The following is a 24,195-nucleotide window of genomic DNA, read 5'->3' as shown; positions in this document are numbered from 1 at the left end:
TTTATGATTTTGATCCAGGAGGATAATTCAAATGTTGACGACTTCGTTTCTATCTATTGAGAAAATAAGCTTAATCTGTTTTTGAATATATATAGGCTCGTCCGACCACACTGTTCCTCAAATAGATATGCCCAATTTTTATATCATATTCATGAAATTCTGATTTCAAAATACTTCATTTGTCATTATTTATCAGTATTATTTGTTGATTTGGGTCTTTCCTTCAAAAATGAGATTGTTTTCTCACAAGACAGTGGTGTAGATTTTCAATAGACAAAGGATCATCAAATTTTTATATCTCCGCCACTGGATAATTTTGGCACAAGACACTAACCTAATTCGAAACATCACGTTATCCAGACTTCAATACACAAAAATCAAATGAATGCATTTTAAACTAGAGTTATAGGAAAAAAATATTTTTTTAAACTTCAACACCCTTTGTCTAGAAAAAGAAGCTTTTTTTCATGAAAAGAGTTGCCAAATTATTGAAATGAAATCGAAACGAATCTGTAGAGTCAAATATAATGTCAACAAATGCGCTGAGTAAAGTCGATTTCGCCAAAACTTGAACCATCTCTCTCTTAGCTCAAAGTTGCCTTCATTAAAAATTGAAGAAAACATATCGAGAGACGAAGTTTAGCATAGCTACTATAACCTAACCTCTTCAAAATGAAAACAAGAAACTGTTATAACAAAAAAAAGTACAATTCTTGAAAATAATAGGATAAACTAAAATAAAAATTATATTTAGATGAAAATATCAGGAATATCAGTTATCGACAAATCAAGCAAACTTGAATAAATTTAACATTGATACTAAAGCATACCACCCACGTCACACAAAAAAAAATTAAACTCCCCATATAAAGATGAAAATACAAAACTACTTCCAACATCATCAATTGCCAAAATTGGGAAATAAACCGAAGTATCATTTCCCTCCAACCCCTACCATTCGTCATCCCATAAACTCACAACGGTTCTCTCAGCTCATCGACGAGAGCGAGGGGTTGGTCTGATGGCCTAAACGTGCCGTGTTACGATTTAAAATGCAACACGATTAATCGTCGACACCTTTTGTGGGGCAGCGAACTTCGCGTAATTCGGCACAATTCCCATCAGGGCCTGATTGATCGCCCGGACAAGTTGGGGTAATTTTCATTCAATTAAACCGTAGCCAGCGCCGCGGCCGGGCCAGGAACACCATTTGTAAATTGCCACACAGATGGCGATCTGTACGTTTCGTGCGTTTGCCTCTTTATTGCCTTCGCAGAACTCACGATTGGTTTTTGAAGGTTTTCAACGTCCGGTTGATATGGGGATGCGCTGATGAAGTATTCATACATCAGTATGTGTTAATGCAATACTCAATATTTTCTTAATTTTATTTTGTTCTAAATTTCAGTATAATTTTTCTGTTTATTCCGCTACGACAGTTGAAGCAAGGCGTCGGGTTTATTTTCATTTTTCTTTTCAATAAATAAATACGCTGGAAAATCTCGGCCTGCATATGGACACACATGCGCCGAAGGTAATTAAGATAGATTCGATTTCACGGAATGAATGGTGCGTAACACAATTCAGAGTTATCCTATAAATTTCGTTATTTTCCAAGTTCTTTTAATTTTCTTAAAGTGTGTGAAAAGGTTTTAAAGACTACAAATAGATACTAGGATATTACCAACTACCCATTCTGGCGTTCATCCAAACAAAGGTAGGTTCGAGTGCTTCCGGCGTTTCTTTCGTATTTTCATGTTGTTTTTCAAAATTTCATATTACACTGAGCTATCGTTAGAGTATGTATCACTACATACAGCAATTTTTAAGTTTATAAGAAAAATTACCGAGTCATTTGAGAACAACAACCTCTCATTCGGAATGTTTCTGGATTTATCAAAGGCATATGACTGTATTCTTCTGGAAAAACTGATATTAAAATTGCAGAATTATGAAATCAGAGGACCAGCTCTTGAATGGGCGAAATCCTATTTTGAAGATAGATCGCAAATAGTGGAGTTATTTTCAAACGGACGCAAAATTACATCGAATGTAGAAAAGTTGAAACTTGGAATTGTACAGGGAAATATTGTCGGACCACTATTATTTCTGATATATGTGAATGATTTCAGCTGCAGTTTTCACAGTGAGAAGGTGACAAATGTCAGTTATGTTGATGGAGCATACAGAAATATGGTTTACATCTAACAATATGCTTTTGAATAAGGATACACCAACCTTAATGTTTTGTAATTTTGCCTCCTATCTGTCCAACAGGTGGCAGTGCGTTAAAATAACAAAATGTAATGAAACTCGCTTTTCTGAATGGCTAAGTAATGAATTTGGTGTTTTCCAGGGTAGCATCCTAGGGGTGATACTTTTCTTAATATACATAAATGACCTGAGTGATGTAACAAATGAAGTAGAAGATTCAGAAATTATAAATTTTGCAGATGACACTAATATTCTGGTGGCGGGACAGAACACTGAAAGCTTGAAGGAAAGGTGTAGTTCATTATATAGTTGTGTAGAGAATTGGTTTTCAAAAAATGGTCTGGTTATAAACACGAGTAAAACTAATGTCATTGTATTCAGAGCGAGCAATTCAAAAGAAAAACCTGCAGAAGTAAGTCTTAACAACCAAGCCAATACCACTGTTGAGAATACTAAATTCTTAGGAATAATAATTCACGAATTTCTGAAGTGGAATACACATATTAATGATCTGTTAAGAAAATTGAATAGGATGATCTTTGCCTTCAGAGTGGTACACAAATATATAAATGAAAATGTTAAAAAAATTTTATATTATGCTAATTATGAATCTTTATTAAGATATGGAATAATATTTTGGGGTGTGAGTACATCTGTACAATCAGTATTTATAAGTCAGAAAAGAATACTTAGAATATTTTTGAATATGGGGTACCGGGATTCCTGCAGGGGCAAGTTCAGGTCATTGGGGTTACTGACAGTTTATGGTCTATATCTGCATGAGTGCCTTCTCTACCTACACAAAAACAAAGTAGAATTTCTTAGAAATAACACTAATTTCACATACAATACGAGAACGGCCAATATTAATTATCCACAGCATAAGTTATCTCTAACAGAAAAAAATCCATCCTATATGTGCATTAAAATCTTCAACAGTTTGCCAAATGATCTTAAAATAATACAAAATTACAGACTTTTCAAATCAAAAACCAAGACATTTTTAATAAATCTTGAACCGTATAATTTAGGGGATTATTTCATGTAGTTGTAGATTACTTAAGGACACTGTTTCATTTCATGTTTTTCCTAGTGTAAAATTTAATTTGAAATAAAGAATGTATCTATCTATCTATCTATCTATCTAATCGTACCAACTCGAAATTGAGACTCCAGATTCTCAATCAAATTGAGTGGTTGTAAGGTCGATACATTCACAAAATTTCTGGGACTACATATAGATGAAGAATTGGATTGAAAGCAGCATTTTGGCCTCTATTGTTGCATGGTATAGTGTTTTCAACACTTTTGCATCCAAGTATTTAGAAATTATTCTGATGACATAGATTGTTGTCCCTAATTTCTCATTGAAGTAACTGGTAAGTTACTTCAATGAGAAATTATATGACGTTATATATTTTACTGACGCCATTAATACTGAAATAATGAGGGTCCTTCACTAATGTTACAATTAACAATTCCTCTAGTGTATATCAGAATAAGAGAACCATCTACACTTATTGCCTATATTTCAAATGGGCAAGTTCTCTGAAAGCATCTCACGATAGTGGGTTTAGCGAAACACAAAAATATTCTATCGCTCCTAAATAATTCACCCTCTACAGTAAGTTATTTTTGGACTTCAAACAATATTATGCCCTCATAAGTTTCAATTCATACATGCCCCATTTGAAATTCGGCATGCTCCATTTGAAATTCTGCATGCCCCATTTGAAATTTGGTATGCCCAACGCTCATAATATATATCTCTGGGAAAACTGAAAGCCGTATAACTTGTGAAAACTTGGCTTGACCTGTATACCAAATTCCATTGGAAAAGGATACAAATTTTAAAAGGCTGTTACAAGGATTTGCGAAAATTCTTTCACTTACGGTAGACTCGAGAGCAATAGTAATTTTGAGTTGACGAGTTAATAATTTCGAATCTTCTTTCACAACTCAATAGAAGTAAAACCACGAATACTCACGAGATCTTAGATTGTGGATAAACATATATAGGATGTCTCAAAAAAAAAGTATTGTATGGAAAAACGAAAAAAAAAGACGTTTGGCGTAAAAATGTTTATTAATTATGAGAATACTATTTGGAAATTTATTTCTTGAAAATATTTCGTCCAAATGTCTACACTCACGTTCACGATAATCATGCAATCTAACACTTAATTTCCCGATGACGGCTTGCCAAGTTGCTCCGTAATGGCTCCCATTTCAAAAAGATTTTTTTGTTTCAACTGGGCCAAAGTCCAGGGAAGTTAATTTTGTAAAGAAAATTTTAGATTCAAAGAAACTCCACAGGTGAAAGTCCCAAGTCAGGAATGTTGGGGTACCAACGAATTACAGATTAATTTGCCTGGAAATATTTCACGAATTTATGGCAGAGGCCCATTGGACATAGGTTTAGTTGCTCCATCCTGCAGAAACCATGTTCCTTGCTTAAAACCAAGAAAGTTCTGTAGTTCAGACAACAAAGATTCATTTATCATCCTCATATAACGTTTCCGAATGGAGAGGTCGGGATCAGCACGTACAGACCGACGTACCCATTCCACGTTCTCTTCCGTTCGCAATAACCTTCGGAACCCGTGTTTGCCTTGTATTGAACTGGTTTCCTCAAAGTTTTTTTCCCATTTCCAATGGGGGTAATGCTTGGCATATATTCGAGTGACGAAATTATCAATTTTGGAAAATTCGAGTAGCACAACGCGTGAGCCGCTCCCGAGAAATGCGTCATCTCGAATAAATTCCCAATATTCATGCTACCGATTGATACATTTTCCACGCCACTTGAAATCGTTACGTTCAAAGAGTATGCCATAGATGAATAGTAAGGTATACATAGATTGAAAGTGCCATACTACGAGCTGAAACAGTATTTCTTTTTTTCAATGTATGGTCGATAGATGACGCTGAATATGATATTTTTTTCGAGAAAATTGATAAAATTTTGAACACTTTGCAACCTGAAAAAGAAATAATTTATCTTGTCGGAGATTTCAATATTGATCTATTAGCATCAAATAAGAATAATACTTGTGACTCAAAAACGGTACATTTCGCGAATATAATTAACTTCAACCAAAATAAAGTGGTCGGATCAGTCCGTTTCTGGTTTTCTCGAAGATTAATGAGCAAGATATTTGAAACAAATCATAATTGATATTAGTTTTGACTCAAATGGAATAAATAACCAGAATCGTTTCTGTAATATAGAACCTCAATATATGCACTAAGCTATACAAATATAATATTTTTTTTAACAAGCTTGCCTTGGAAGTTTCTCAACACCCAAACTAGGTAATGAAGCTGAAAGAATAATAACTTTTTTCATTGAGAGAACAGGACGCAAAAATTGTATGAATTCGTTGTGCGTAGGACCGCTTCATTCCATTATATCCACCCCCACTTTTCCTTAAAAGTTCGCGAAGAAGAAAATTCCGGCCCTGAAAAAGCTATAGATGATGAGAAGCACGTCCTTCTAGAGTTACAATAAAGTTCAATCACGACTACAAACGAGAAAATTAGAATCGGTCATTCAACCTCCCCCATCGATAATTGCGTGATATCGAGAAGTCGATAAATTGGGTTAATGGGTTTTCCTCAAACTTTTCCCGTCCAATTGCGCTCCAAGACTGATTGTTTGCTTTTCTTTGCCGTTCTCTTTTAGAATATTAAACAGACATGAATGAAGTTGAAGAAGAAAAAACCTTAATTCCGTGTTTTGATCAGAGTTTTCTCAGGGAGTAATTCCTCAATTTTAAAATGTAAAGTTTTCTGTTTTTTTTTTTCGAAATATGTAAGAGACTACTCACCTGAGATATTCGATGAGGCTGTTATTAGGCGCCAATCGGTTCCGCGTGTGGTAATGTTGATGGACCAGTGAAATATGGTCCATGACAGCTTGAGTACGGTATATCTTCTCGAGATTTATGACGCCACTTGGACCAACTTTGGTGAAATGGTGGTCTTCTCCGTTGTAGTCCGAAATGAACTGCAAATAAATTTTGTCCTCTGTAATTTTGAATCTACATATTTTATTTTTTTCTGGTGTAAAAAAGAACAGACTTGAGATTCCTTCTAGTGAAACTTGAGATAAGTATTATTATTATTATTTGAACTGGGGTCGTTTTGGTTCGGTAAGCCTTTCGGGAACTGCGACCATGCAGATCTTTTGTTCACTACCCTACTCATTCATAGAAACCCAGGGAGGTCGTCAACGACGTTTATAAAATTGACAACCTCCTTAGGGGCCTTGGCCGTTACCTCTCTAGTATCCAGAACCGGCTTACCTATGTGAATGGTTCTTAGGCCAGCCAGCTCCGGACACTTGCATATCAAGTGTTTGGCTGTTTCTGCTTCTGATCCACAGAGCCTGAAAATTTCGTTTTCTGACTTTCCCATATGTTACAAATGATGTTTGTACCGACAGTGCCCCGTCAGCAGTCCCACCATCACCCAAAGCTCGGCTCGCTACAGCTTCAGGAGCTTTTTGGCGTAGATAGGTGAACTCTTTACGAATTTCTTTGCCTGAACAAGTCTAGGAGTGTTAGTCCAGTGGATTGTCCTGCTGTTCAACTCCCATAGCTGGACCGCAGCTTTCTTTTCCTATCCCACAGAAAGGCTCAGGTCCAGCAGGTGTTATTCTTGATGCACTTTTTGCAAGTTCATCAGCTCTTTCATTTTCTTCAACCCCACAGTGCCCTGGTACCCATAGTAGAGTCATCTTTTTATCTCTGGCCAGTTGCTTTATGGTGTTAATGCACTCCCAAGTCAGCAAAGACCCCTGACTCCAGGGATCTCAGCATGGTTTGGCTGTCCGTGGTGATGAAGATATGCGCCCTCTTGAAGTTCATTTTGAGACACTCCTGGGCGTATACATAAATAGCCATTATTTCGGTCTGTAGAATCGAGGGCTCACTTCCCAGGGCTTAAAGATCCTCAGTTTAGGTCCATATATCCCAATTCCGGTGCCCTTCTCTGTTTTTGTTCCATCTGTGAACCATATGGGATAAGTAACATGGTAGGACAGAATGTACTCTTAGTCACTGAGGGTACCAGATGCTGTAAACGCTGAATCCAATAAGACCTTTAATGATAGTGATAACTGATAACTGGACAACATATACCCAATCTTGGAATATCCTTCGTAATTGTAAGTCGAATCTTGTACTCGAACCCTTATCCACATCTTCATATAATGATGTTTTAACATCAATTAACTGAGCTTACAAGATGAACTTAGATAAGCTGGCAACAAATCTCAACAGTTGAATTTCTATCGATAAATATTATCTATATTGTGCAACAAGTAAAGATTTTTCAACTTTTCTCACGAGTGTGGAAGTTTGTGGCACGAGTCTAAAAAGCAAGGATTTTCTCACATGAGTGAGAAAAGTAGAAATTTTTTCCACCTGTTGAACAATATTCTATTTATCGATAGAGATTCACACTATAAACACTACACTTCGATTAGAGTTTGGATAGAAGATTCACTACTTTGGAATTAAGTTTCAAATATTATATGTATTTCTCATCTATTTCCAAGCTGAAATTTTGAACTAACTATCGGTCATGATACCAATAACGAAAGTTTGCCAGACTCGAAATAATCACTACTTCAAAGAGCAAATTCTAGATGGCCAGAAACAAGATATAAAAGCCTTCTGTTCTCAGTGAGATGCTGTTGACCGCTATTCACTCGAAATTCAACAAATAAAATTTTACGTCTTATCTATTCACAGGGCAATGTTCAAGGTCTTCCCACTCTCTCGATTTGTCCACGTCTGATTTTCTCTGCGAGGATGGACAAAGTTGAGGACATAATCGCATGAATTACCCAAGATCTGCTAGAAAGTTTTAACGAAAACTTCATTAAAATTGCCACTAAGACTATATAATTTTGGAAGAATTATAAAGGAAACCAGTATCATATCATACGTAACCTAGAAAAACTAAAACATATTTTATGTATTGTGAAGAATTCAACATTTGTCCCATACCGTACAGAGGAAGATGGAAAATATTGAGATAGAACATTCACTCCTTTGAAAATGAGTGGTATAAGTTGTAATAATATATTTCTCAATTTTTTTAAGCTCAAATCTACTCATCTGGTTAATTTTAAATAGTGTGTCTCCAGACTGGAAATAACTACTACTTCAAAACAGATACAGAAGCCTTCTGTTTCAGAGAGATGACGCTGCCAGTCGTTCACTCGAAATTGAAAAAAAATATTTACCGATGATAGCTATTAGCAGGGAAATCTTTCAAGGTCTTTTCACTCTCTCGATTTATCTACGACTGATTTTTTCTGCCAGGAATGTCAAAGTTGACGTTCTTTAAACCCTCGAAGTTCTGAAGGAAGCGATTAAGGACATTTTGCAGGAATTTCGCAAGATCTAATAGATAGTGTGAACTAGATTGCCACTGAAGCTATATAATTTTATAAGAAACATAAAGGAAACCAGTATTATGTGTACCCTAGAAAGATTTAAGCATCTATTATGTACACATCGTCAAAAGTCTTGGCACCCTAGGTTTCTCAAGAAATAAACAATTAATGTTCTGGAAATGAGATTAATATTTTCCTCTATTTCAACTGCAATATATTTCATAGAAAATCTTCGCTTTAGGCAAGATGAGACAAAATAGGAAAAATGAGAAATTTATCGATTATTTATTTTCGATTGATTATAAAGTATTACACAACTGAATCCAAATTCAATAGTCCGTTTTACCACCTCTTCTTTCAATCAACTGCCCAATATGCCTAGGCATTGCACGAATCAAGCCATCAATGAAATTTTGAGGCATATCGTTCCATTCTTCCTGAAGGTCTCAATTCCTGAAAAGTTGAAGGTAGGTTTTGGAGATTGGATATTAATCTCCTTAAGTAATCCCATACGTGCTCAATTGGATTCATGTCTGCTGTGTTTGCTGGCCAGTTCATTCTCTGGATATTGTTCTCTTGAAGAATGTTTCGAACCCTTCGTGTGTGGTGTGGTGGAGCGTTATCATCCTGATGAATTAAATTATTCCCAAATTCTTTGCGCAGAAGAAAAATTATTGGTTCAATGATGTTGTCTACTAGATGGCACCAATCATTGTCCGTTCAACGATAATAAGAGGGATACGGCGACCGAATATTATACCTCTCAAGCTCATTATTGATCCGCCTTGAAAGGGCACAACTTCCCGGGCGAAATTGAGTCGCTCTAGTTTGCTTGGACCTCTCCAAACCCTTTCTCGTCGACTATCACTTCATAAACCGAATAGTGACTTGTCCGAAAAGAACGTTGCGCCATTGTGGTAAAAGCCAGTCTTGGTGGTGTTCTACCTAGTTCCGATGGGTAGTTATATGTCCAGGTGATAGCCGAGGTACTCTCAAAGGTCTTCTTGCTCTTGAATTTGAGGAATGCAACCGTCTCCTTATGATACTGGTTGAGACTACCCGTCTATAGGTTCTCAAAAAATGACTTCCGAGGACTCTACAGATACCATTCGATTCCTTCTAGTAAATTTGCGATATAATGGTCTCCCCTTGCAGATGTTACTGTGGGTGGACCAGACACCGGTCCTTGGGTTGCCGGTTCCCAGGAAAAGAACCTTACTGAAGTCCGTGGAATATTCAAACGTTGCGCAATGTGGTGGTTCGACGAAACTCCTTGATGTAGGCCTACTATTCATGCCAGGTCAAACTGAGAAATTGGATGACCCAGCCTTCTCCACAGAGTATTCTCAATATTACAACTCTCGTTATTCGCTGAAAACTGATTTACTTTGCATACGCCTGTATTTTCCGAACAAAAAACTTTTTGGGTGGTTTATCGTTTTCATTTAAGTGATAACATGGTGAAGATCCCACACACAAAAAATTGTCATGTTACATTCAACAAGTTGAGAGTTGATAGGGGGGCCAAGACTTTTTGTGTATATTTGAAGAATTTAACAATCTGTCTCACCACCTATAAAGTAGGATGAAAAATATTAGTTAATCAGTTTTGAAGAAACTGCTGAATGATAGATACGTTTCACATATGGCAAATATTCATTTCCAGACTCTAAAAAAAAATCTTTTCTCACCTACCACTTGCCTTTGATGTTGCATTTGGTCCCGTCTTGATTCGGATTTGGGGGGTTTGTTGGAGGACGTGGAGGAGTGCTCACCTCCCGTATGGCTCTGCATGGGCGGCGCTTGGAGAATATCCCGCAGTTCCCTCAGAAAAGCTCCGAAGAAAGGCACCACTGGGCATTCTGCCATTTCCAGAGCTCTGCCTAAGGCACGATCGTATTCAACGGACATCAAGGCGGCCGATAGGAAGTCCAAGACTGGTAGTGACTCCTTCTCTGTGATGGATAACCAGAATGGCTTGAGTTTATTCGACCTGCAAAGAGTTTACAGTTAGATACTAGTGATCATACAGAGCAAAGGACCCCGCACGGTTCTTATGGAAAATGGGTCCCAGTCGAATTCTCTGAAAATTTAGTATAATGCAGTTTATGAAGTCCTGATCAAATGTCTTCATGGACACATTTGATCATTTCTCCCTATTTGTATCATTGAAAATCCTATATATGTATTTTAACTAGCGCATAATATATAAATACGATAAATTACAGAATATATTTGATTTATTTTTGACATATAGTGTTTTACAAGATGTTCCATATGACCACCGTCCCTTTCAATGCATTTAGGGCTCCTTGAAAAGTTAAGTACACTAAACTTTGTCAGTGAATAACATAGAAGAGTTGCAATATCAGATTGAACTATCCTGTCGAACGATCCGAACCCAACCAGGTATTTTCGAAAGATTACCTAAATCTTTCATGCGACGATTTACTTCCTGCATTGAAACGGACGGTGGTCATATCTTCTGTAAAAAACTAAAAGTCAAAAATAAATCGAAAATCTTCTGTAAGTATTTCGTTGCACAGTCGTTAATATTCTGAAAAGCGAAAATTGCTCATATTTCCAGAACGGCTCATTTGTTGATCTGTATTTATATGATCTTTTCACTTATTGTTAGGTCTTAAATAACTCCCACCCGGTATAATTGAATTTGACGACGAATCCATTTGTAATCAGTGAGTCAAAAATCATCGTTTAAATCTATTCCCAGCTCACTCATAGCAATAATGATGATTGTTGGGCTCCAGTTATCAAACCTGTTAAATTTTATATGGATGTGGAAAACCTATCTCTATAATTCTCAAGGTTGATGTATATGGTATTTTCTCAGATTCAATTGCAGATACCAATGTGTAAAAAATGAGTTTTTATCATCAAACTTCGTTTCGCCACTTTCATATTATCATTTCATTCCAAAATTTTCCTCTTTCAAAGACATAAACTCACTTCGTCTTGAACGAAGTTGTGGTTCCACCTGCACCAAGCTTCGTAATTAATCATTGTTGCCTGAATGTCATTTTGTAACCTTAAAGCCCACTAATTATATTACCGTTCAGATGAAAGTAACCACAAAAGGGCTTAGTGGGGTTCAGACCATTTGATCTAATTCTTTTTCATCAAGAACGGAACTGCGGCCCACTGAATAATTCATCCTCTGAATAACCATCACATATTCTTATTATCTCGCATCTTCACTTTACACGAATGTACTTCCCTCCATTTCCATTATTGGTTGTGAAAATATGATTCCCTTAACAATTTCATTAGATGCCTACAATCTACCACCCCATCCAGGAGGGAGCTCAAGGCAGGTCTCGTGGCAGTAAATTGGGTTAAAAGAACACTTTCCCGAAACATTTTCGCAGTGGATGGAGGTGGATTCTGCCAGGATGTGAAGTAAACGGGCTTCTCGAAATTATACCTACGCTTAATTGTAGGATTTTCGGGGCAGAGATTTATGGATGGTTGTCATATGAAAAATCTCCTGTAAAACCCTAGAAGTTAAAAATAAATCGAATAAATTCTGTAATTCAGCGTAGTTTGTTGCGCTGGTAGTTAATATTTTGAAAACCAAAAATGGCTGATATCTCCAAAACGGCTCATTTGCGGACCCATATTTATAACATCACTTATTTTGAAGTCTAGAATTAGCTCTCACCCGGTATAATTGAATTTGATGACGAATTCGTCATCAGCGAGTCAAACATCATAGTTTTTTAAATCCATTCTCGGCTCACTCATGGCAACAACGATAATTATTGGACTCCAGTTGTCGAACCTGTAGAATTTTATATGGGTGCGGAAAACCTAGATCTATCTCTAAAATTCTCAAGGTTGATCTAACACTTTAAAAAATAAGTTTGTATCTTCCATACTTCGTGTTGCCACTTTCATATTATCATTTCATTTGAACATTTTCCTCTTTCAAAGACATAAACTCTCTCCCTTAAATGAAATTGTGTTTCCACACTGCACCAAGCTTCGTAATTAATCATTGTTGCCTGAGTATCATTTTGTAACCTTAAAGCCCACTAATTATATTACCATTCAGCTGAAAGTAACCACAAGAGAGCTTAGTGGGGTTCAAACCATTTGACCTAATTCTTTTTCATCAAGAACGGAACTGCGGCCCACTGAATAATTAATCCTCTGAATAACCATCACACATTCTTATTATCTCGCATCTCCACTTCACACGAATGTACGTCCCCACATCATCCATTATTGGTTGTGAAAATATGATTCCCTTAACAATTTCATTAGATGCCTACAATCTACCACCCCATCCAGGAGGGAGCTCAAGGCAGGTCTCGTGGCAGTAAATTGCGTTGAAAGAACACTTTCCCGAAACATTTTCGCAGTCGATGGAGGTGGATTCTGCCAGGATGCTAACTGAACGGGCTTCTCGAAATTATACCTACGCTTGATTGTAGGATTTTCGGGGCGGAGCTTTATGGACGATGGTCATATGAAACACCTTCTGTAAAACCCTAGAAGTCGAAAATAAATCGAATATCTTCTGTAATTCATCGTTATTGATTGCGCTGGTAGTTATTATTTTGAAAACCGTAAATCGCTAATATCTTCAAAACGGCTCATTTGCAGACCCATATTTATAACTTTACTAATTTTGAGGTTTAGAAGTAGCTCCCACATGGTATAATTTAATTTGAGGATCAATTCGTCATAAGCAGGTCAAACATCATACTTTGAATTCATTCTCGTCTCACTCATGGCAACAATGATGATTATTGGGCTCCAGTTGTCGAACCTGTAGAATTTTATATGGGTGTGGAAAACCTAAATCTATCTCTAAAATTCTCAAGGTTGAATTAACACTCCAAGAAATAAGTTTGTATCATCCATACTTCGTTTCGCCATTTTCATATTATCATTTCATTCGAACATTTTCCTCTTTCAAAGGCAAAAACTCACTTCGTCTAAAACGAAGTTGTGGTTCCACCTGCACCAAGCTTCGTAATTAATCATTGTTGCCTGAATGTCATTTTGTAACCTTAAAGCCCACTAATTATATTACCGTTCAGCTGAAAGTAACCACAAAAGAGCTTAGTGGGGTTCAAACCATTTGATCTAATTCTTTTTCATTAAGAACAGAACTGCGGCCCACTGAATAAGTCATCCTCTGAATAACCATCACACATTCTTATTATCTCGCATCTCCACTTTACACGAATGTACGTCCCCACATCTTCCATTATTGGTTGTGAAAATATGATTCCCTTAACAATTATACCTACGCTTAATTGAAGGATTTTGGGGGCAGAACTTCATGGACGGTGGTCATATGAAACATATCCTGTGAAACCATAGAAGTCAAATCGAATATCTTCTGTAATTCATCGTATTTTGTTGCGCTGGTAGTTAATATTTTGAAAACTGGAAATCGCAAATATCTCCAAAACGTCTCATTTGCGGACCCATATTTATTACATTACATATTTTGAGGTCTAGAATTAGCTCCCACCTGCTATAATTGAATTTGAGGATCAATTCGTCATGAGCGAGTCAAACATCATACTTTAAATTCATTCTCGGCTCTTTCATGGCAACAATGATGATTATTGGGCTCCAGGTTTCAAACCTGTAGAATTTTATATGGGTGTGGAAAACCTAGATCCATCTCCAAAATTCTCAAGGTTGATCTGACACTCTAAAAAATAAGTTTGTATACTTCGTGTCGCCACTTTCATATTATCACTTCAATCTAACATTTTCCTCTTTCAAAGACATAAACTCTCTCCCTCAAATGAAATTGTTTTTCCACACTGCATCAAGCTTCGTAATCAATCATTGTTGCCTGAATGTCATTTTGTAACCTTAAAGCCCACTAATTACATTACCATTCAGCTGAAAGTAACCACAAAAGAGCTTAGTGGGGTTGAAACCATTTGATCTAATTCTTTTTCATTAAGAACGGAACTGCGGCCCACTGAATAATTCATCCTCTGAATAACCATCACACATTCTTATTATCTCGCAACTCCACTTTATACGAATGTACGTCCCCACATCTTCCATTATTGGTTGTGAAAATATGATTCCCTTAACAATTTCATTAGATGCCTACAATCTACCACCCCATCCAGGAGGGAGCTCAAGGCAGGTCTCGTGGCAGTAAATTGCGTTAAAAGAACACTTTCCCGAAACATTTTCGCAGTGGATGGAGGTGGATTCTGCCAGGATGCGAACTAAACGGGCTTCTCGAAATTATACCTACGCTTAATTGTAGGATTTTCGGGGCAGAGCTTTGTGGGGACGACACGAGCTTCGGGACGAATTTTATTGAATTTTCTCGGGATGATATTTGGGGAGTGTAGTTGAATTACGGGAAGAGTGGAGGAACGGGTAGTGCGGAAACGCAGGAGGCAGCTCAGGAGTTCGACGAAAAACTGATAAGTGGGCGTGGTTACTTCGATTGGTTATCTGTAGAAAGGTCGAGAAAAGTGTTTTGGGAATATCGTGATGAGGTTTGTTGATTCGGTGTGTAATTGGGTGCAGAAGGAGAAGAAAGGTTTAACGTTGGTTTGCTTTATCCTTGTTTTTTTCGAACAGGATTAATTGGCAGAATTAGTTTTCTTTCATTGTGTATCTTGATCCCTAATGATCTCAATTGATGTAACAATGTAGGCTGGGAATTCTTTCTTATAGAAAAGACTTCTGTTGGAACTGTTTAACCAACTTTTTGAAAGTTTTTAGATTTTTCATTCAATTCACTCATTGGTGTGGAAATTTAATACTGTGGTGTATTTGATGAAATATATTATAGAGTGGGTCAATTTGAAAAGGTAGCACCTTCAACATCTTCGGCAAAATTTTAAAAAATGCAAAAAATGGTACACTTTGTTTCGTAGAGGAACCTCCTATGTGGTTGGTTTCAACAATTTGTAATAACTCAGTGACTGTGATGGCAGCAAATTTTAAAATCTTCAAAGGGAAATGGGGTAGAGTAGCACCGTGTTCCAAAGGTAATTCGATTGCAATTTCAAAAATGCCATACACTTGACATTTTCTGTTAGAACTCCCGAGAAATAAAAAGACTAGAATAGTTACGATAGCAATAGTTGCAATGAAACATGAAAATAATGAAAAGTTTCCAGCAGAACCAGCAATCGAGATTTGTGAATGATATTCAATATTGACATTTTCTTCAAACTGCAGTAGAGATTGTGCCTGCGTCATCATCTTGTATAAGGTTCTGAATATCGTTGTTGACTCTTCCAGTCTACTCAGTCAAATTAATTTCAATGTTCATTAATTTCTCGAGATTATAGAAATTTCAAACTTCCCAAAACAAATACAAATATACAACTGAAATCTCCTATTTACGTAATGTATAATTAATAGAGTCCATACGATAAGTAGTTCGTGCACCATCAGGAAATTGTTTTCCTTGGTGAAAATTAAACTTTTATTGATATATGGAAGGTTTTCACGGTCGGATTGTTCGATATAATTGGAAAATTCCGAGATTTTAGGTGTGGTATAAGAACAGTGATACAGAAAAGTAGCTTGTTGTATATCATAAGATTGTTAGTTACAAAAATACAGGGTGTGATGATGCCTTAATTTTTAATATCCATAACTTGGAAATCAGCAGTCCGATTTTTTGGGTTAATTCACTTCATACAACCCTTCAAAACATTTCACGTAATTTTAATATTTCCAAATTATTGAGGTCTTTCCTTTGGACTTCGAAATTTAAAATTTTTGAGGAATATAGGTTTTGAGGAATATCGTTATTTCCATGAAAAAATACATAATTCAGTATTTTTTTACTCTGAATGGCACAATTTTTCCGAAAGAGTAGCGAACGGAAGCAATCATTTTGATGTCCTGACTTTTTTAAATACGGTCCTGTTTTTATTTGTAGTCCTGTTTTTATTTGTAACGTGCTTATACTTGATGTTATCAGCTCAGATTTTGAATTTGTAGTTTCTGTTCAACAGCACCAACTGAATGTTGTAACACATTGCGTGAAATATTGATTAGAACTATGTATGATCATACTGTGCATTCTTTTGAAACTAGATATTGAATTTAAAACAAAATGACTTAATTATAACAGAAAATGTGAACTGTGAGTCTATCTGCTTCACAGCAAAAATAAGGATTGCGAATCAAATCCTTAAAAATTCAAACATATTCATTTCAATTCCTGAAATAGAGATCCTGTGATATGGCCACCAAGGTCACCGGATCTAACTCATATCGATCATTTTCTGTGGAGTTATTTGAAAGATAAGATAGGTATATGGGCATTGAAAACACCTCACGGGATCAGTTGCGGCATAATAAAGAAGAAGCTTGCGTAGATGTAGAGCACTATGTCTTGTTGATAACTAGGAAATTTGAGGACTTTCATACTCCTCTTCCAATTCTATGTTATGAATTGAAATGAATAGGTTCACAATTTCCGAAAAACTGAATTGTTAATACTTATTTTTGCAGTGAATATACACTCACAGTCTAGGTTCGGTCATTTTGTTTTGAATTTAATTTCAAATTTCAAAAGAATTCGTACCACAAATTTATGTTTTCATTCAAAAGAGGTTGAGTTAAAGTAGATATGCTAAGCTTTATTTTATTATTGTTAGTTTTATTATGCATATTTCTTATCAATATTCAAAGCAGCGTATACCAACAATCAGTACATGCAGAGGGTTTAAGAGATCAGTTGAACAGAACGCTGCAAATTCAGAATCTCAACTGATTAATATTATCATGAAACAAATAAAAACAGGACCGTAGAAAAGTTACATAAAAATAAATTCTTTCGTCTTCTACTATTTTCGAAAGAGTATGCCATACAAAGTAGAAATTGAATTCATTACACTGAATTATATGTATTTTTTCATGGCAATAACGATCCTATATGTTATGAATTGAAATAAATAGGTTCAAATTTTCTCAAAAACTCGATTGTTAATATTTATTCTAGCTGTGAAGCAAATACACTTATAGTCTATATTTTCCAAGGTGGTTACAACATTTTATTCTGAATTTTATTACTACTTTAGAAAGATTTCCTAGTTTAATCATGCATATTTCTAATCAATAATTTACGCAGTGTCTAACAATACTTAGTAGATGTTGAAGATTTCAGAATGAAGACGTGTTGAACAGAATTCAAATCTCAGCTGATTAGTATTATCACGAAAAGAATAAAAACAGGACAGTATTTCAAAAAAGTTAAATAAAAATGAATTCTTTCATTTACTACGCTTTTGAAAAAAGTGTGTTAATCGAGGTGAAAAATGATTTCATTTTTTTGAATTATGTATTTTAAGGCAATAATGAGATTTCGCTAAAAGTTATAAAAAACATAGATTTCGAAGACAAAGGAAAAAAGCCCAATAATTTGATTACTGCCCTGGTAATATTAAAATAACATGAAACCACAAAATTTAAACAAAATCTGACTGCCGATTTCCAATATATGGATATAAGAAAGAGGAGCCAATTTTCAAGAATCCCTCTGTATTCCTGAAACTAACAGTCTTGTAAGACCTAGATGACCTACATTCAATACTAGGCTATGGCCATCCACTTATGTTACACCCTGTAGATCTGTAGCACAGAACTGCAGCCCTATCAACCAGACCAAACCGACGATATATTTACAGGGGATCACAGACTCGAGTACTCGATGAAAAATAGAAGCAGAAAATCGAGAGGAAAAAGCGGGCGAGAGCAGATACGGCTGAAAACCTGAAAGCGCCAGTTCAACCGTTAGTGGATCAACGTGGAACAAACCCCAAATTCGAATATACCGGTAATGGAATATTGTCCTCCGCTATTTTTCCTCCCGGTTATTTTCGCGCGAGCGATAATGGGATACAATTTTTTTATCGCTCCAGTCCGCAGCAGATGCTAGAAACATTTTCATCAACAGCTCCACCGAGATTTAGGCCATAATGGATTCCATATTTCAAACGTTCGAAAGTGGAACGGCCAATATCTCGTCGAGAGTATGCTGCGATAAAAAAACACGCTGGGTAAACTGGGTGAATGATCTTGTCATATCTGGACCACAAACTGGGTGAGATTGATCGATCGTTCGACTCCAGTGGCGGCGCGCTCGACTTCTTTCGAAAAGGTCACGTCTGTTCGTTTCGGTTTGTGATGAAGATTAAGTATCGAAGTTTGTTGCTTGATTAAAAGGGGCTGAACTTGATTTGATTGACTCTCTATAATTGGAAAGAACCAGGCAGCAGACTAATGGAAAAATTTTCACTGGTTAATTTTTCGAAATTTTTTGTATGTCGTAGAATAAGACCAATAATATGAGTAGTTTTAGAGATACAGAGAGTCAAAGTTGGATAATGGCATTTCTTTGAAGTACCATTCCTCGTAGGGAAAACAACTCTTGCTAACCCGTAAGGTAATAATTTCAGACTGATTTTCAATAAAAATTATTGTTAGATACTGGGTGAGTCAAACATTGATCAGAATGAAATTTGTTTTGTTCATAATCTACCCTGTAATTGAAAACGTCATCCGTGGTATTTTACAATTTTTGTCATTACTCTTAGTCCGAGTACACTATTATAACAGTATTGGCTTTGCTATGACCAGTTTTTGAGATACAAAGGGTAATATATTAAAAGGGGCGGTCGTTAGTGGTCAAAAAGTTGTGTATACAATAATTTCTTACAGAGCAACGATCATTTATTGTTATTTTGTCATAGTACAATGGAATAAATTATACAGGTTGTCCCAAATTCGATGCTAACTGATAGCATCTCAAGAACTATATCATTCAGAGAAAAATTCTTCAAAGACCCCGATCTCTGTTTTCGAAATAACCAGAAAGCTGATAAAAGATGTCAAAATCATAGGTATGGCGAAATATTCAACCATTCAGACACACATACAAAAATAAAAATGTTTTGAAACGAAATAAAAACATATCTAGATAATAATTTTTTATATTTTCGCAAATGAAAACAAATTTTTAACCTATTGCCCATTTTTTTTGCTCTTGTACGCATTTCTTTCTTTCTTTCTTCATTCTCCTCCTTTATTTTCTAACATGATTTTGTTGAATCTTTCTCCAGAAATATTCCTAGAATGTTCTATATTCCTGCCAACCTTTCGTTTACACTCTGCATTCAATAAATGATTTTGTATTTATTTTTGATATTTCTTTTTATTTCTTCTAGTACTGCATTGCCTTTTTTCGCTTGTCCATCTTCTGTATTTTTCATTCCTTCTCCTGCTTCTCTAATATTCTTTGTGAAATTTATCTCCTGTCGTTTAATATTCATTATATTGTTTTTACAAATATTTATTTCATCCACCAATTTTTTCATCGTTTCATCAATATTTTCTAACTTCTTTTGTGTTTGTTCCTTTTTCAGTTCAGTATTATTTCTAACTTTTCATCTTGTTCATTATAGCAATATTTTTTTATCCATTCTCCTTTCCTTTTTTTGTAAATTCTCTTCTATTTCATTCTCCAAACTTTCTATATTTTGCTTGATTGCTTTCGTATTTAGTTCAATTTTATTTTAAATATCATTGCTATTCTGTTCCATTTATTTCTTCATCAGTAATTTCATAATACTTTCTTTATTGATTAATGGATTTCTCATACATTCTTCTTTATCTCCATTCTTTCCAATTTTCGTTTTATTTATTGTTTCCATATTTCAATCGATTGATGATAAGATTTCAATAATTATGTATTAATATTTAATTTGATTAGAATTTTTCAAAACAATGCTGTACTAAAAATATTATTAGCCACGCGTTAGGCGACAATTGTTACGGATCGTCTATATTATTATTGTTTTGTTATTGGATCCAAATATCAAATTTAATATTTTATTCAAGAATTGAAAAAATAATATATACGATCCATAACAGTACCTACATTAAGACGCCTCCTTGAAGAAATGTTGTTCATTGCAAACTCAAGAGATATTCTAGAGATTTATTTCTGAGAATCGAAAGTAACAGAGGAGATGATAATAATCTTAATCCCCAATCAGATCCTAACCTCTGCCTTCCACTTGATAAAGCAGCCTAAAGCAAAGTCAAAAATGACTTGATTTCACTTGCCAAGACCAAAGTTCGGCCATTTCTTATCGGAAGAATAATATTAAAAAATTATAATTCATCTAGAGTACGATTTTGCGGTAAAATATAATATTCCTTTTAATTTCCGAGAAAAAATATTGACGACGAACACATGGATTTTCATTATTCGATTCCAGGTTTTCACACATTCAGAAACGTAAACCCTGAAAATTTCAGAAGGGTTTAAAATTGTTTTTTCCTGACCGATTCCGATCTAAATTTTGCCACTTCCCTCTCTGCTCCTGGGTTATTTTTTCCTCCAATAACTAATATTGAAGGAAAATTTAACCCAGGAGCAGAGAGGGAAGTGGCAAAATTTCTAATTGCTATACTAAATAGCAATTAGAAATTCGAAATTAATGCATTCCTTCAGTCCTGCAATACGTTTCGTATACTGCACCACTGGAATAGAGTTTTCATTGTTTTTGTATGGTCGTATCAGAATATTCATCATCGGTACCAAATGCGGTTGAGTCTGCAGCCACTAATGGACAATCGATTGCCAACACGACGAGTATGGACTAATTGTTTCGAATGATTGTTAGTTCGGTGCGGAATCAGGGATTTCGGTTTCGTGTTTCAGAGAAGCGAATGTTTTCGAAAATGCTCACTAATCAAATCACTATCTATTTATTCGATTCAAACTTTTACACTTATGCAGTTTTAGGTGTGATGCGATATCCAATACTGGTCTATCATATCGAATTATTAATTTATTTCGAACGATTAGAGAGAAATTAATTGGCTTGTTTATTCATTTCAGCACGCGTTTTCAGGGGTATTGGTCCAAATTTTGAAGCATTGGAGCGTGTCGTTATGTGTTAACAAAACCGGCTTTTTTATGTTCAAGAGGAATGAATGATTCATTCATATCGCAAATATTGCTTTTAAAGAATAACTTTTCGCGAATATCAAAGTAAATGGTGTTTTGATATCTGGCCAACATGGGCGCCCGCAGAAATTTTTCTCAGGGGGGGCAAAATGAAAATAATTGAAACACAATAAGGCATCCATGATTGTCGTAGGCGACATCAGTATTCCGTTTCTTTCTATTTCTGTATTTATATTTATCACCAGCGTCTTCTCTGAATTTCAAAAGATCACTAAAAGTGGTACAGGGTGGACAAAAATACAATAGTTTCGTGTGTGCTCATAAAATAACGCATAATATTCTTTATTAGTTAAATTAACAATATTATCAAAAATACTTATTGTCTAGCGCTAATTGGTTTGAATGTAACACCCTGTAGTTTGTTACATTTTTAGATCAATAAAAATGAGCTGTTTCCAAACATGTTTGGTACTTTTGGTCTAGCAGACCGAATATGAAAGAAATTATTTCTTATTTTCATACATTTTTATCAATCTGAAAATGTAACAAACTACAGGGTGTTATATTCAAACCAATTGCCGTATTTTTGATAATATTGTTAATTTAACTAATAAAGAATGTTACGCGTCACTTTATGAGCACACACAAAACTATTGTATTTTTGTCCACCCTGTACCAATTGGAATCAACATGTGATACATTTTTGGAATCTGCTCAGCTAGAGTAATCGGAAAAATGACGCTGACGTCATTACTCGAAAGTAATTCACCCTGTATATTAGATTATTATTTTAAAATACGGTAAATTAAAATAAAAAATCGACATGTTTCAGGATTATTTCTTAGAATGGTCTGTTTAGCTGAAAATGAATTTTGTTCCATACTTAACGGTTACGGACGCAGTGTATAAGATGAATTTATAAACAAATTGACACGCATGGAGTGCTTTCGGTTCCATGATTTTTCTTCACCCAAGAAGTGCTCAACGCGCCTAAAAAAGTTTTTTATTCAAAAAATACCTCTGCCGATTATGGATTATATGTATAGTATGTAATTCCATTGAAAACCGGAAAATAGTTGTGAATCTATTACTTTCCTTTTTTCCTTGCCCTTTGAATTGAGAAAGTAATATTGAGGGTGTTGTGCTGAAAAATGAGGCATCCAAAATCTCTTATATTGATAAGAGTCAACATCAACCAAAAGATTGAATTAAATCCTCTAAAATTGTCAATTCAATTGTGAATGTTGAATTGCATATCCATTTCACAGAGAAGTAAAAGTGGAAATCTGACGTATTCAGATTGCTATCTTACACGTTTTCTTCAGTTAGCCTATTAGGTTACGGTACTGTCTAATGCAAGTTAGTGAAATGAATATAAATGATTTTGTGAATTCAGTAATATAAGACACCGATGAGGAAAAATGGTATCTACCTTATGTTAATTCATTAACCGTTTACTCATTTTATATAGTTTTAGAAAACTTATTTTTTTCAGTTTCAGAAAAATCTTGCAAATAATCTTTCATCTTATTGACGTAGTATTATATTGAATTATATATATATATATATATATATATATATATATATCGGATTTATAATAATCTTTATTGTTTTAAATATTTAAAACTGGTTCCATAATTAATACCATAGAATTTGTGTTTGTACCAGTTGTATGAATATTATTGTTATATTATTCAATTCATTTTCATAGATTCTGAATAGGTTAGGTCGTAAGACATTAAACATTAAAGGAATGAAAGGCATTTCTTGAAGACCCAAGATGAACTGTTTATTGGTTCTACCTAGATTACATATTTCACATATGAACGGATTATAATAAAGGTCATCATACATGAATCGTCATCTAGTCTAGCATATACAACAATTATTATTCCATATAATTCCATTCAAATTTTATAATGATCACATTTTTTTTATATAGCTTGTATTAATGGATTAATAACTGGAAAAAGGACATAATTCGAACGATAGCTCGAAATCAAATATATTTTATTGAATCATATAAATAATATCAGATATAGTTGCACCACCACTTAGATATTGAATGTCAGAAGTAACAAAACTATGATATAATTAAAGAAAAATAATGATATTAATGATAACTTTATAATTATAACAAAAATTATAACCTCATGATAACTAACCACGAACCATTGTTAATTGTTAATTGTGAAAAATTCATAAAATTAGCTGCACATTCGAATTCTTCCTGTGAACATTTCCTAATGCACCTTCCAACAAAATGCTGCTGGATCGAATCATCTCTCTTGCATGTGGAGCAGTGAAGAAGCAAGTAGTTTCCGCCGGCCTACAGCCGTCTAAAGCCGCTGGAGGCCGAAAGAAACCCCTACATCTACACCACTGGGATTTCCATACCAAACACTATTCAACCAGATCCCACCTGTAACATTTCTTCAAAAGAATACCTAGATGTAACTGCACGAATGGTGGAATATAGTTATGGATGTAATAACATCACTAAATTATTAGAGAAATTTTAAAGGCAAAATTGAGCGAAACATCTCTGAAATATTAACTGTACAACATCAATTTACAAATAAAACTTATTCGAGTCCTCAAAAAACAAACATATTTA

The 24,195-nt window shown here is 35.0% G+C and overlaps 1 protein-coding gene across 6 annotated transcripts in view; it reads right to left on the bottom strand.

Annotated features, from left to right (window-relative positions):
• LOC123671009 (1-phosphatidylinositol 4,5-bisphosphate phosphodiesterase epsilon-1-like) overlaps positions 1-24,195 on the bottom strand; it is a 317,167-nt gene that overhangs the window by 78,949 nt on the left and 214,023 nt on the right. For 5 of the 6 annotated variants that reach the window (XM_045604639.1, XM_045604638.1, XM_045604640.1 and 2 more), the window contains exons 8-9: positions 10,319-10,616; positions 6,045-6,223 (exon numbers count right to left, since the gene is read on the bottom strand). In XM_045604639.1, the coding sequence (XP_045460595.1) occupies positions 6,045-6,223; positions 10,319-10,616 (477 nt within the window). Of the gene's footprint in view, positions 1-6,044; positions 6,224-10,314; positions 10,617-24,195 lie in introns of those variants that run through there. The other variant, XM_045604643.1, reaches the window with a different exon arrangement.

Source organism: Harmonia axyridis, chromosome 1, assembly GCF_914767665.1.
Source record: "Harmonia axyridis chromosome 1, icHarAxyr1.1, whole genome shotgun sequence".
Classification (NCBI taxonomy): Eukaryota; Metazoa; Arthropoda; class Insecta; order Coleoptera; family Coccinellidae; genus Harmonia; species Harmonia axyridis.
Note: the sequence above shows the minus strand (reverse complement) of the source record. Positions and strands in the feature narration are given on the sequence as shown.